The 13,495-nt window shown below is 38.2% G+C and overlaps 1 protein-coding gene across 5 annotated transcripts in view; it reads left to right on the top strand.

Annotated features, from left to right (window-relative positions):
• The window catches only part of LOC105930032 (mucin-5AC), a 75,141-nt gene extending 64,931 nt beyond the window's left edge, over positions 1-10,210 (top strand). For 2 of the 5 annotated variants that reach the window (XM_021319213.2, XM_012868010.3), the window contains exons 4-5: positions 7,284-7,340; positions 9,236-10,210. In XM_021319213.2, the coding sequence (XP_021174888.2) occupies positions 7,284-7,340; positions 9,236-9,422 (244 nt within the window). In that variant the 3' untranslated portion in view covers positions 9,423-10,210. The remainder of the gene's footprint in view (positions 1-7,283; positions 7,341-9,235) is intronic. The other 3 variants (XM_036140341.1, XM_012868011.3, XM_036140340.1) reach the window with 2 other exon arrangements.
• Positions 10,211-13,495: the final 3,285 nt, after the last annotated feature.

Below are 13,495 nucleotides of genomic sequence, written 5' to 3'. Positions count from 1 at the left end.
AGTTATTCTATTTTGTTCAAGCTGTCTCTGTGCTTCAGGGAATTTAATTTGAAACAAACCAATACACAACATTTCTAGGAACTGTTTGTAATCTAAAGAGGTTTACAGAAAAAAAATATTGAGAAATTGTTTGCCAAACTGACAGCTTGGTTGGAGGTGTGCACATCCACATGAATTGCCGAATAGCAGAGGAGCTGATAGACGAAGGAGCAAGGGCAGGAGAACGATCAGATTATTATTGGCTTTGTGAAGAAAGAAATGCCACCACACAGGAAGCCACGAATGTTCCAGGATGTGGGTGAATACTTCCTTGTTAATAATCAAGTAAGGATCTTGTGACCAAAAAAGTGAGGTAAAAAAAAGCAACTCTGAAAGTTTAAGTTATTTCATGTTTATTAAACAACCCTAGGTCTGTTAGGTATTGTCCTGTGAATATCAGCTCAAACAGCTGATATCAGGACAAAAGTTGAAAGGGTGATTTGAGCACTGGCGTTCTTTTAACAAACTCTGCACACATATAGAATAAATGAGTGACAACTTCTCTTCAAGTTCAATAATTTATTAAGAGAAATATATGAACATCGAGAGAACATCACTATAGAATGATGTTTATCTGAATTGACACTAGATTTCCCCTCTACTAGGCTAGTGAAACTCAGCTAAAACTATTGAGCAAGATAAAAGAAGCTAAGGAACTATGTACACACAAAAGAAACAAAAGGACAAATAAAATAGCTGAAAACCATCATCTGAATGATTCAGTCAATCCTGGTTCACTGCAGGTCTAAGTTAGAGAACCAAAGTTCATGTGGAATGAGATTGAATTAGCTTAGCCAATTTAGAACAACCTTTGGTCTGTGTTTAACCCATTCACAATGCCAATCTGAGTTATATAAAACATTATTTGAAGAAATAACATTTAAAATATTTGCTAAATAGAAATCAATAACCTTTAGGACACTTGATCTCTATTAATGTAACTATTTCTCCAGGAAATAATTAAGATTTGAATTGGTAACCTAGTAAAATAGAGGGCGCTGTAAGCAGCCGATCGACCAGAAATGGCATATTGGGGCACTTCCTGTTGCCATTGTTTACATTAGCTGAAGTTTACCTTAAAGTTACACGAAACAAAATTAAATTTACATTAATGCTCCTTAATAGTGTAATAACACAGGGTGGGGAACTCTGCACTCTTCCCAGGTCAGCTTTCTCCTGCACAGCTTTAAAAGATCACAGCTGCTTTGATTTTGATGTTGGTTTCACGGAAAACAGACTTTACTTAGCTTGGTTGGCCCTGCATGGGGGAGTTTCTCCTCTCCACGTTACGAATCCTGTCTAACCATGACTGAGATATATAAACTGTCCGACTGTCCAAAAGCCTGGGAAAGAACTGTCAGCTTACCTGCCTCTGGAAAAAACCCTGTCCAATTGGGAGGTTTTTGTGCAGAGATGTTCCCGTCAGCGGAGCTGAGAGACAGGTTGTGGAACTTGCACACCTGCAGATTTTCTGCCACTATGAAGAAAGGTGAAACAGTTCGGGACCAAGGAAGGCATTCTTTTCAGTCCTATTGTGGCGGGTCTGGAGCTAAAACCAAAAGGGATTTCTTTTCTTTCCCTGATTGAAGTTGAAAATAGAAATGAGAAAATGAGAAATATACAGAAACTCCTGATTCTTTACACATATCAGGACACTCTACAACAATCTGCGTGTTTTAATCATAATATTTGCACATATGGACCTTTGATATCAATTTTACCAACACTGGAAAAAATCAAGTAATTAAACAGTGAAAGCTGAAAACCTTTTAGAAATCTCTGTAAATTGTAGTAAAATGCAATCTCTGACAAGCAATAAATCAGGAAAGTCCCACATTTGTTCCAATTTAAAATTGCTAAAATTGCATATAAGCATATTACATTAGGTTCAGATGGTGATAACTTATCCTTAATCACTACAGTTTTGAAGGATTTAGTTTGGTTTGCTACTGGCAGCTGAAGTTAGAGCGAACATCATGAGGAGACTAAAAGAGCTTTCGGAGGCCTCCAGAAAGAAGATTTTAGTACCTTATGGATTTGGTAATAAATTTAAAGAGGTCTCAGAAGAATTTGAAATCTGCTACTCTGTTGTATGAAAAAGAGTCCACAAGTGGAGGGCATTCAAAACAACTTACATTATGCCCGGCTTTAGCCATCGAAGCAAGTTCATCCTAAAAATTAAAAATAAATAAAATGACAGATTCACAAACTTGGTAAACTGGAAATCTGTGAACTTGTTTAGCAGTTCCGCAAAAAATACTTGTTCAATTGATCATAATTGGCTTGAAAAATAACCAAAAAGATTACAAAGATATATATGGAACTTCTGGATAGACTACATAACATTTTTCTACACTCTTAGAGACTCAAGGTACACAACAAAAGGCATTAAAGGGCTTAAAAATCGGATTTTGTATGATATGTCGCCTTTAAGGCTAGCGTATCACTTCCCAGTGAGAATTTAGACAAGGACGTCTGGATTAATGTTCTTCCCAGAGATACATATAACATTGAATTGTTTAGACACACAAGCAGAGGTTATTTTTGGCATAGACAAAATACACCAATGGGCTGAAAGTGTCGCAACTTGGGAATGCTTTGTTCTAGAGGGACCTGGCCAGCTCCCCTTAAAAAAAACAACAACACCACGTGCAAAAGTGAAACCCAAAGCAGAACTGGTAACTCTAACATAAAAATTACCCAAAACGTGCCACTAAATCCAATAAAGGTTGTCAGTTAGGAACTGCAATGTGTTTGGCTGATTCAAACCCCAAGTCTTTATCTCATTGAATTGTTATGAGGCGACCTTAAATGGGCTGTACATGCAAGAAACAACTCAAAAATCTGACCGCGGAAAGTGAGACGTGGAGTAAAATTTACTCAGACCAACGTCCGAGACTGGTAGATGTCAACAAAAAGCACCTCATTCAAGTTATTTCCTCCAAAGATAACACTGTCCATTGTGGGTAGGATATCCTACATTGTTCCTCAGTTTGAATATATGTTGATATATTTTGCTTAATCAAAGCAAAACAATGTTGGTGATTCCGTATCTGTGATGGACTGGTGAGCTGTTTAGGGTGCACCCCGCCTCAATGACTGCTGAAGATAGGCACTGAAGGGGTTAAAAATAAAGTAATCCATGGTAATATAATCATCTAAATAACATTCATCATACCTTTGGGGTTTTACAGCCTTAGGCACATTTAACAAAAATGTATTTCTACTAAAAAAGAGATGGCTTTGGAGCTGTCCTAAACATGATATTTAATGTTCTGTCTTTTTTTTCTCTCCTTTGCTCTGAATCCTTGCATAATGTTCCTATTGTAGCTAGTCTGAGTCTTTACAAAGAAAAAGCAGAAGCCTTCTATAACAGTGTTGAGTATTTACCAAACACTGTTTATAAAATGACCTTAAACATTCAGGAGCTACAAATTAGTAATATATTGTTGGAATTTTCTCTTTACAGAAGCGTCTTTTATTAAAATGATTGAATGCGTTCGAAAGAACAGCCATCCTATGATGTTAAAAAGAGAAATCCCAGTTAATAAACCAATCAGCCTCATGATCTTTTGAAGAAAAAAAAAATCAATCTCAAAAATAAATTTACATTTCATACATTAGGACATCCAATAAAGTGTCAAATACTTTAAACAAATGTTCACGTTTTGGAGCACAGTCTTGTTAAGACTCTGAAAGCGAAGGTTTTTATAGGTAAGGACTAAAAATGTACCTTGTTTTATTCACAGATGTCAAATCTTACTTTTGGACGCCCGTTAAGTGCCTGTTGCTGATGTTTGGATCATCTGTGACAGCATCTAAAGCACCAGGTTTCATGATTTGCACATTGAACTTGCCCGCAGGCAGGACCTGACTTTGTGCAAAGCCAGGAGCTAAAAATCACAGAGATGTGAGCAGCGCACTAAAGAGCAGCAGCGGGGAGACCAATGTAAGGTTCACAGCTTCCTGCCTGCCTGAACTCTGTGAGTAGATAGTTAGGGCTGAGGGTGGGAAGTCCCCCCCGTGGAGCCCCTTTTGCCTTGATCACACATTACCGTGGTCCGAGGCTATTCATTTTCACAAAGAGAACACAGCAGAGGCAGGGGGACAAGTCATGCAGGAGATCTTCAGGGAGCCGGCGTGTGTAGTGGCACAAATAAAGCGGCGGTGAGGATGAGAGAATGGTATATTTTATTTATCCGCTTCATTTCATTGCAGCACAACCCAGCAGACAACTTTCATGACTTTTCCCACAGACTAGTCCCTCATTTTATACAGCTATGGAGGTTTTTTTTTTTCTTTCCCACTGCAAAGCAGTCGCAGCGTCCAGACAGGAGTTTAGCTGAAGCGTTTTGTTTTGTTTTTTTCTGCCGTAAATATTGCGAAGCAAAGAAATCCTCTCCACTGCTCTTTGAACCCACGCACTTTCCCACTGTTTACTTTGTCCACGTCCACTCCACTCATACTGTGCCGCCATCTGAAGTTTTGAGGTTTCATTAGGTTTGTTGTGCATTGGAATAGCAGTGGGCATCCATAGTGAAGTGGTAAAGTGAGTGTGTGAGTGGGAGTTGTGGAGTGAGATGGATATGAATGCGAGGGTCCTCACTGCTCTTGCTTAAAAAAAACTCCCGATCCTGCTGCTGCTGCTGCTGCTGAGCTCAGTCCTTGTTGCTTCCTCTGCAACATTTCTCTCCTTGTATCATTACCGAGGGAGTCCTCTTTATTTCCAGCATCTGTGCTGTGATGAGAAACAGCAGCTAACTAGGGCACTGCATAATAAGCAAAAATAGCAGCGAGAAAAGTGAATAAAAAAGGAAACGAGGGAAGAGAATCAGTTAATGGGGGGGGGGGGGGGGGGATGCTTACTGAACACGTAACTGCTGACAAAACTAAGTCAGCAAGCAAATATTGTCCGTCTCTCTGTATTGCAGGTGCATTCGTTTATTATTGCTTACCTTTACTGATGGCATCCAATGCAGCACATCAGAGCTCACCTTTCATTTTGTCTGTGAAGCCCCTAAGCTACGGCGCCACGTGACTGTCAGTGCACCTTGCTGACTTATTCTCCCGGTGTCTGTGCCGACTGCAACCCTAGAATCTCTGCTGTTGCAGCTATTTGATGATACTCAGCATCTCTGCGCTTGATTCACTTTTTCAAAGGCGTTATTATAGTCTGCTAGAAGGTGGAAGATGTGGGATTCATCTAGGGTTTTTCACTGGTGCGTTTCCTTTTTTTTCTCCTTCTCTGTGTTAAGATAAAAGTTATAATCTTGATTTTAACTCAGTAAAAACATGTGACACTAACTGGTGCATTAAATAACCTCTCATTGTTTGCCACGACCCATCTTGACCTAAGAGAAATGATGCAACTCTGTTTTTAAAGGATCGCCACATTTGTAAGAAGGTAAATGATCAAAAAAATATTATAGGAAAAACAATTTGAGGGCTTTAGCGTTTAAAAAAAATGCAATGAAAAGATCAAAAAATGAACTTAAAGAATGATTTGAAGAGCTCTAGATTTCAAAGTGGTTGCTGTGCTAATGCAGTGGATCTCTACCTATTCAGGTTAAACAGATTATACTTATTCCCCTTTTTGTTTTGCCAAAATATGTAAACAACATTTTGTCTTTTATTTTTGTCACTGTACTTTTTTTTTCGAAAAAATAAATATTCAAGCACTTTGCCAAAGCAATGAAATAAATGTAAACCGTTCTAGTAATCCTTACTATAAGTATGGAGTAAAACCAAATGTGTAATCTTTTAGAGACCAAACAGTTAATTTAAACAAAGGGACCTGACATTTTATTCTGCACTTATGATACCAATGCAAATGCAAACACTGTGTCCATTATAAAGGAAACAATCCTTCTAACAAAAGTTCAGTGCAAAAATATATTTCCTTCATTAGTGAACATGAAAAGAAATGTGTGAGATTTTCTCTAGGCCACACGCACGCTTTAAATGGGGGCATATCAAAAGCAGCACACATGCTTCTCAGACATGACTCCATGCAAATCCCTCATCGGAATCAGATTCCTGATCAAGTTGAAGTTTTCTAATATAAGAGCTCTCTATTGTGCAGAGTGACTTTGCTCCACTCAAAATTATTCATGCAATTATTTTTTTCCCCCTAGAAGAGGTGCATTTAAAGGGCTTTACAAAACATGATTTAGAAATCAAAATCTGTTTAAGTTTTTCAAGTTATTACCCTCATAATATGTGTTCAATGCAGAAATGATCAGCCTTATTCAGCTAGAAATTAAGACTGCTGAGAGCCTACTACACTTAATTTTAACCTGGATTACATAAAAGCCAAGATTCTGAAAACTTGATGCCAGAAAAAGCCTTCAAGCAGCAACCTGAGTCATCCATCTGTAATTGAAGATTTTTGTGATTAATAAATGCAACTTGTACAAAAAAGGTACTGGGATTAGACTGGTGGAGCAAACTAGCTTTATTTATTTTTAGGCCAACATGGTTTAAAGCATGGTTAAATTAGTGGCAGTTTAGACTAATAATACATTAACCAGCTAACGAGTCAGTTTTACTTCAGTGTGGAGTATTTTGTTTGTGTTTTATTTGTGAAAAATTATCTAACTGAACTGAGGAAACTGAAAAAAAAAATACATTTTGAGATTAAATTAAACAAATTGGAAGACTAGAGCATTGGGGCAGTAATTATGAAACTTTTAACCAATGGTTCTTTGTTGATCCCAAAGCTTTTTTTCTCTCTCTACTTCAGGGTTTTTTAGAAGCTATTAATGCTCTTCTTTGAGAAGATGTTTGGTTATGGGCTATGTTCTTTTTACTGTTGTTTTCAGTCCAGTGTGACTTGGAAAACATTAATACACCCCAACTGCTGCTCTCGTACCCTAAACGAACATCCACTCCTGACTTCAAAGCAGTTTGTAGTTGCATCCTCCTAACCCTTGCTAAGGACAGGACTCATCACCCAATCGTAAAGAGCAAACCAGTTTCTTTAAAATAATCAGCATGTCTTGTGTATTTTGCAAGCAGGGCAGGGGGTGGGAAGAATCAGGATTAGGTTAGAGTTTAAGATTAGACATAATGTTCTCCAAACCTAACCAAGTTGCAACGGACTGCAAAACTAAATAGGTTCCCAACTAAACGTTAGGGTTCAATGGAAAACACTTCCAAATCTCCTGGTTAACAGTCATAAGTTTATCTTCTAGAAATAAAATTTTGTTTGTCAGTTAAAGTGGCAACCTCTATTTTTTCTACAGGTCAACAGACAGGTCCTCGCATTGCCAGACCTTTGCCCCTCTCCATGCATCTTGGAAGTAGGTGAAGTTGTGCCAGAAACCTTTGGATGCCACAACACTGTCTTTTGATATGCCATCATTTTTTGTGTCTGTCAAGAAAAAAAAAAAAGAAGCAAACTTGCATTCATGGTCATGAATAAATTATATGAATTCCATCATGGTTTCATGACCTTTTGTTGGGTTGTTTTAGAGAGGTGCATGAAAAGAGCTTAAAATTTCGACACTGCAAAATCACACATAAAGAAGAGCTTGTTCCTTTGAATAAGCACAACATGATTTGTCATTACACATCTGAGCTACACTCTAGATAACATTGCCAAGCAAAAACACTCACACTGACTCAATGAATATTTCTAAATTTGAAGAGATTTTGTTGATATTCATAAGTTAGAAAATGAATACAAGGAAACAGCTACAGACTGAAACTTACCCATATTTACAATTAGAACAGCAACTGAATTGTTTATAAGAACAGAAACTTTGACTAACTCAGCTGGAGGGGGACCCACATTTTCAAGCCAACACACAGTGAGGAGGTTAGCAAAGTAAGGCGCAAAATCTCTCTAAAGCTCAATATATATTAGACAAATGTATAATAATTCTGGCATCTCTGTGTCATGGAGTCTCCATAAAAAAGGGCAATAAAAAACTTTTTTCTTGTTAGAATAAGTTAAGAAGGCTAAAACAAATTTTAAAGTTCTGCATTAGAGAACTGCTACAAACAGTAGGACTGCGGGGTCATCAACGTTTGGCTTTTCAACAACAAATACATCCTATGTTGTCAGAAATAATTAACATTTCTATATAATTCTCACAAAAAATATGAAATCTTTAAAGATACTTATTTGCATCAAACAATCAATGCAAACCTAGCTGTATTCATCTCCCCGAGCAGGTGCACAACTTCACACAGCGGCACTGCAGACACAGACGCTCAGCCCCTCTCCTCCCTTGCAAAGGTTCACCTCACCAGTCATGGCTACAAATCAAAACAGGAAGCTACTGCAGAAAGTTTAAAACCCCGGTAGTGTGGAGAGGGGTGAGTGCGCCCTGGGAAGAGCCTTTGCTATCCTCTTTAGTTGAGGAAAAAGTGTTGTTCTTTGGTCACTAATTCTGGATTAGATTGCTAGATTTATAATCTTAGTATTGTTCTTACTTAGTAGTATCAAAAAGAGGTAGTTGAAAGCAGGGTTACCAATAAGTGTGGCAACGGTTGTTTTAAAATCCAATAATGAAAAATGGGTTTAATTTAATTAAAACAAGATGAACTTTTCTGATATAATAATTCTCAGTTGCGCATCATAACTCATCCCCACTCAGATTTACCTATGTGTTGTTTTTCAAGCAGAGGGACATATCAAAGCTGTATACGAAACAGAAATAACTCTTTGAAAAAAAAACATAAACAAGGTCATTAAACTAGATATGTTAAAAATTGCCACCAAACTTTACATTTAGAATGATTAAAAATTATTAAAAGTATGGCGCGCAACAAACCATTGCTGTATTTGCGCCTGCGACAAGGTAAGTTGTTGTAACAGAGATATATTTTCAGACAAATAGGAAGCTTAAACAATCGCATGAAAACCAAAAGAATTTAGGCAAACTAAAGGATAGCAGCACGAGCCAAGAGAAAGACTCAGAGAGTCATCTGCATTTTCACGGTTGAGTTTTCTAAAAATGTCACACAAAGCCACAATTTAAGGTTTTTCATTGTCAACCTCCTTTTAAGTATTCAATGAAACACCTGTTTAATAAAACACGATTCTAAGCTTTAATCAACCCCTTGAAAGAACTTTACAGAAGTTGATGTGTCAGTTTGTGTGGTTTCATGTCATGTGACCAACAAGAACAATTCTGTTAATGTGAGCTTGAACACAAACGGCCAACGTTGTTTTTCTTCCTCTTTTCAGTGTCGAGCACGACTTCCGTCTGCAAGAAGGGCAGGTGGTACGAACGTGGAAGGTGGGCGACCCTCCAGAGGGCTCCCCACAGACTCCCCCGCAGGCCACAACACCTCACCAACAAGACTCCCCGCAACTAGTGCGCCCCCCTGCCACCACCAAGAAGAACCGAAAGAAATGCTTCTGGTTCCTTTGAGTATCAGGGGATGGAACAAAAGACATTTTTATTACTGTAATGCACTGCACATGCTTCTTTAATAATAAAAAAGGGATATTTGACTCGAGTGGGAAATAAAAAAAGAAAATCTAAAAAAAAAAAAAAAAATTGCAGGATTAAAATGCGAACAAATCACTACGGGAGAGAAGCGGTGACACAAGCCAGGTTTTAACCTGCTTCTGTTAAACGTGATGGGGAACGATTTAACTAGACTGCACATGTTGTTTCTGTTGTTTTTAATGCCTCTTCAGCACTTACAAATTTGATCCAGGTGCAGGACAGAAAGAAATGCTGAAGTCAAGCAAATGCAAAAGTTTAGTCTGCCATAATACTCATAGTCAGGAAGCTATTAGGAGACATAAAGAGACTATATACTGTCCAAGTATGGGGAAAAGGGGCAATACAGCAGATAAGATAGACCATATTTATTAAAGGTTAAATTAATTGAATATATGAAGAATGAGAAAAAGACAGAGAATAATCTTCTTTTATGGACTAATGAGGGTCAGAACACCAGCTTTTATATCAAGTGACATTTAAAAAAAATGTATTATGACCCAATTTAAAACTTTTATTATACTGTAACTGATTAAACTATTACATGTGACTACATGTACATGCAGTGCACACACAAAAAATCCCACATATTTACAGAGAAAGTATATGTGAATTGATAAAATGGTAAATTGAGTTCTGTACACATCAGAGCTGCTTGGATGCTTTGTTTCAGATATGGATTAATGCTCTATAAAAGTATTTTACCACAACTGCTTGGTGGGTGTGTTGTCATTCCATCCATCCATTATCTGTACCCACCTACCTTTTTTTGTGTCCTGTCTGGCAATGTAGCAATAAGAATTATGGTCTTAATGCAAAGAGAGCCCAACAGATTTCACTTTCACAAGCAGAGCCTTACTGCTTTCACCATGGTGCTCTGCTTGATTTATAAATGCAAGATGCTTTATTAGATTTTATGCTGGGACTATTTTATGTTCAATGGACACAGAAATGAGAAGGTAGAAAAGGAAAATAATTAAGAGAAACAGATGAGACAAAATGCTAAAAGGGTGAAAGAAAAAGAGGAGAGAAAAGGGAGAGAGCAAGATAACATCCTCTGAGTCTGCTTCTACACCTGCAAAGAGAGATATAAAAAGAACAGTATAACAAACAGATAAAGTATTACAGGTACAAACAACGAACGTCTTGATACCATCACTGAAGATTATACGGTATTATTTAATACAAAATGTAAGTGGCAGCTAAATCTAATAATAGGTGTTTTCTGTATAGAAGTGAATCTGTAAGTACCTGAATCCAAGCACCTGTAGGTGGGAGAGTGCCCTTGTGTATGTAAGGTTTATCCATAGGAAACATGCTCAGTAGTGGTTGTGAGGAGCCCCAGGGCACTGAGGCAGATGCCAGGGGAAACAGAATCCCGTATGCCCAAAGGGACCCCAAGAGCAAAAGGGACCAAGAGGGACCAACACAAGGATAGCTGCCTTCCTCATGCCACGGAGGAGCAGAGAGGAGCCCCAGGAACTCCCAAACAACAGCCACAATGACGAAGCCCCTGGTAGTCGCGGTGACAAGCAGCAGGCTGCCAGCTACGCCGGAGCAGATCCACACAGAGCCACGGGGGCCCAGGCCCCACGAAGCAGCCGCCAGGGGCGAGCCAGCACCCACCCAAGCACCCAGGGGAGGGGTGCAGGACAGGAGGGATGGGCTCCACACTTAGTAGAGACCTGAGGTTTCCCAGGGGGCAGTCCAAAACCAATCTGACAAAAAGACAAACAGAAAACCACGTACAATGTCACATTCACACATTCCCACCCTAGTGTCCCCAAATGCAACACTCCTTCCCATAAAAAAAGGGATGCAGTACACACACTCACACTCATCCTATACTCCCAGGTCCAGGCACCAGAACCCCTGAAGAGTATCCAGCCCCCAAACCCGGGAAGTGAACCCACCTATCTACGCATGGTGGGGGTGGTATTACCTATCTCTAGCTGCCCCGAGCCAAGAGGTAGGGTACACCCAAAACAGCTCGCCATTCCATTACAAGGGAACATAGAGAGACCGCTTCACTTTAACATTCATGTGTTCTAGACAGCACGAGGAAGCCAGAGTACGCAGAGAGAACCCAAACATGCACAGCGGGAACTAACAAACTCTATGCAGAACCCATGACCCTCATGCTGCAAGGCCACAGTGCTACCAGCTGAGTCACTGTTCAGTCCACTGTGTCATCAATGAAAAAAAAACTTCTAACAATTTAAAATAGAAGGGACACAAACTTAAGAAAACAGTGGCTACTTTAAAATGTATATATATATATATATATATATATATATATATATATATATATATATATATAAAGTAACAACCTGGTAACATTGGAATTAACTCGAACAAGTACTACAGAGTCTAATACTATATAACATTCACTGAGTGTACATAAATCACGGAAAAGGCCTCAGGGTGTCACATTTTATGATCAACTTGTCCCATAAAATCTTTAGTTTAGGTATACTGCAGTTTAAAGGCCAACTGGTGCTGTACGGTATTTCTCTTTTTGTGGCTTTTCCTTTGCTACTTTAAGACATTCCCATCATTTAGCTTATTTACTCATGAAGATGATTATATCAAATGCAATGTATTATTATTGTGTCAATTCACAACAAATGCAAAAAACAAAAACAAAAAAAAAACACATGCAGGTAACAAAAACTCATGCTTGTATTCTCATTTCTAAATTTACACTGGACAACGGTCTTGGAACAATAACATTTTTTGATTGTTAATAAGTTATTCTAATCAAAATGTGTTTCTGCGATTGATGCAACTGATTTTGACCCAAGATGAATGCCATTGCATGTTTGCCAAGAAAGAGGTGTTGTAATTTCTGAATTGATGAAACACATAGACCAGTAGACTCCAGTCATACATACTGTAGGTAAACAGGGTAAATATACTTTATAATCAATAGGTGGGTGAAAATAAACAATTTTACTTAAAAAAGTAATTTCAAAAACAAAGGTCCAGGGAGGAATCCAAAATAATACACGAAAAGAGGACCACAAAGAAACGGGCTGGTGGAAATAACAGGATGCTCTGACCAAGAGCTGACTAACAGAGATATTTTAAGCTGGAGTTGATTACAACAACCAGGCGGTTGATTAGAAACTGGGTGCAGCTGGGAGGGAAGGCAAGTAACTGAAGTAGAACTGAGGAAATGGGGAAAATGGCTGATAGAATATGAAAGGAACCATGTAGTAGAAGATCAATACATATAGAATAAACCAAAACACAACACCAAAGTCCCAAAATCAATGACAGGAACAAGGACAAACGTCTCATGAACACAGGCAGATGACTTTCTGACAATAAGTATAAGCATGTGATAAAAACAATAGGTTCTAGGAGGAAACATCACATTGTCTTATGTTACCCCAAAATAAATTCAAAATAAAAACCCTGTGAACTATAATATGCTATGATTTTAGTTTTAGTCACACTATCTATCTATCTATCTATCTATCTATCTATCTATCTATCTATCTATCTATCTATCTATCTATCTATCTATCTATCTATCTATCTATCTATCTATCTATCTATCTATCTATCTATCTATCTATCTATCTATCTATCTATCTATCTATCTATCTATCTATCTATCTATCTAAGATGCCCTCATACTGTTTCCTACCTTTCAATGTGTTTTTAAAATCATATTTGTTTTAAAAATGCTTCCGAAGTGCTTCTGTTCTGCACAGTGCGCGTTTACTGGAACCGGTGGAATTACATTTACAGTGTTCTGTGTCTCAACACATGGGGCAGTATGCATGAAACAGCTGCCTGATTCATTTGGTAAATAGTTATTTAATTATCTATTCACACACTGATCAGTTGATTTAGCAGCATTAATAAAAATCTAACGTAGAGGTAACATCTTCGAAAAGTAATGTGGGTTAATGACACAGCCGGACACTGTGAATTCCTCAGAAACTTCAAAGACATGAACTTGACGTTCCTTTATTTCCTCATGT

This window comes from Fundulus heteroclitus, chromosome 8, assembly GCF_011125445.2.
Source record: "Fundulus heteroclitus isolate FHET01 chromosome 8, MU-UCD_Fhet_4.1, whole genome shotgun sequence".
Lineage (NCBI taxonomy): Eukaryota > Metazoa > Chordata > Actinopteri > Cyprinodontiformes > Fundulidae > Fundulus > Fundulus heteroclitus.
This window is presented reverse-complemented; position numbering and strand designations above follow the sequence as displayed.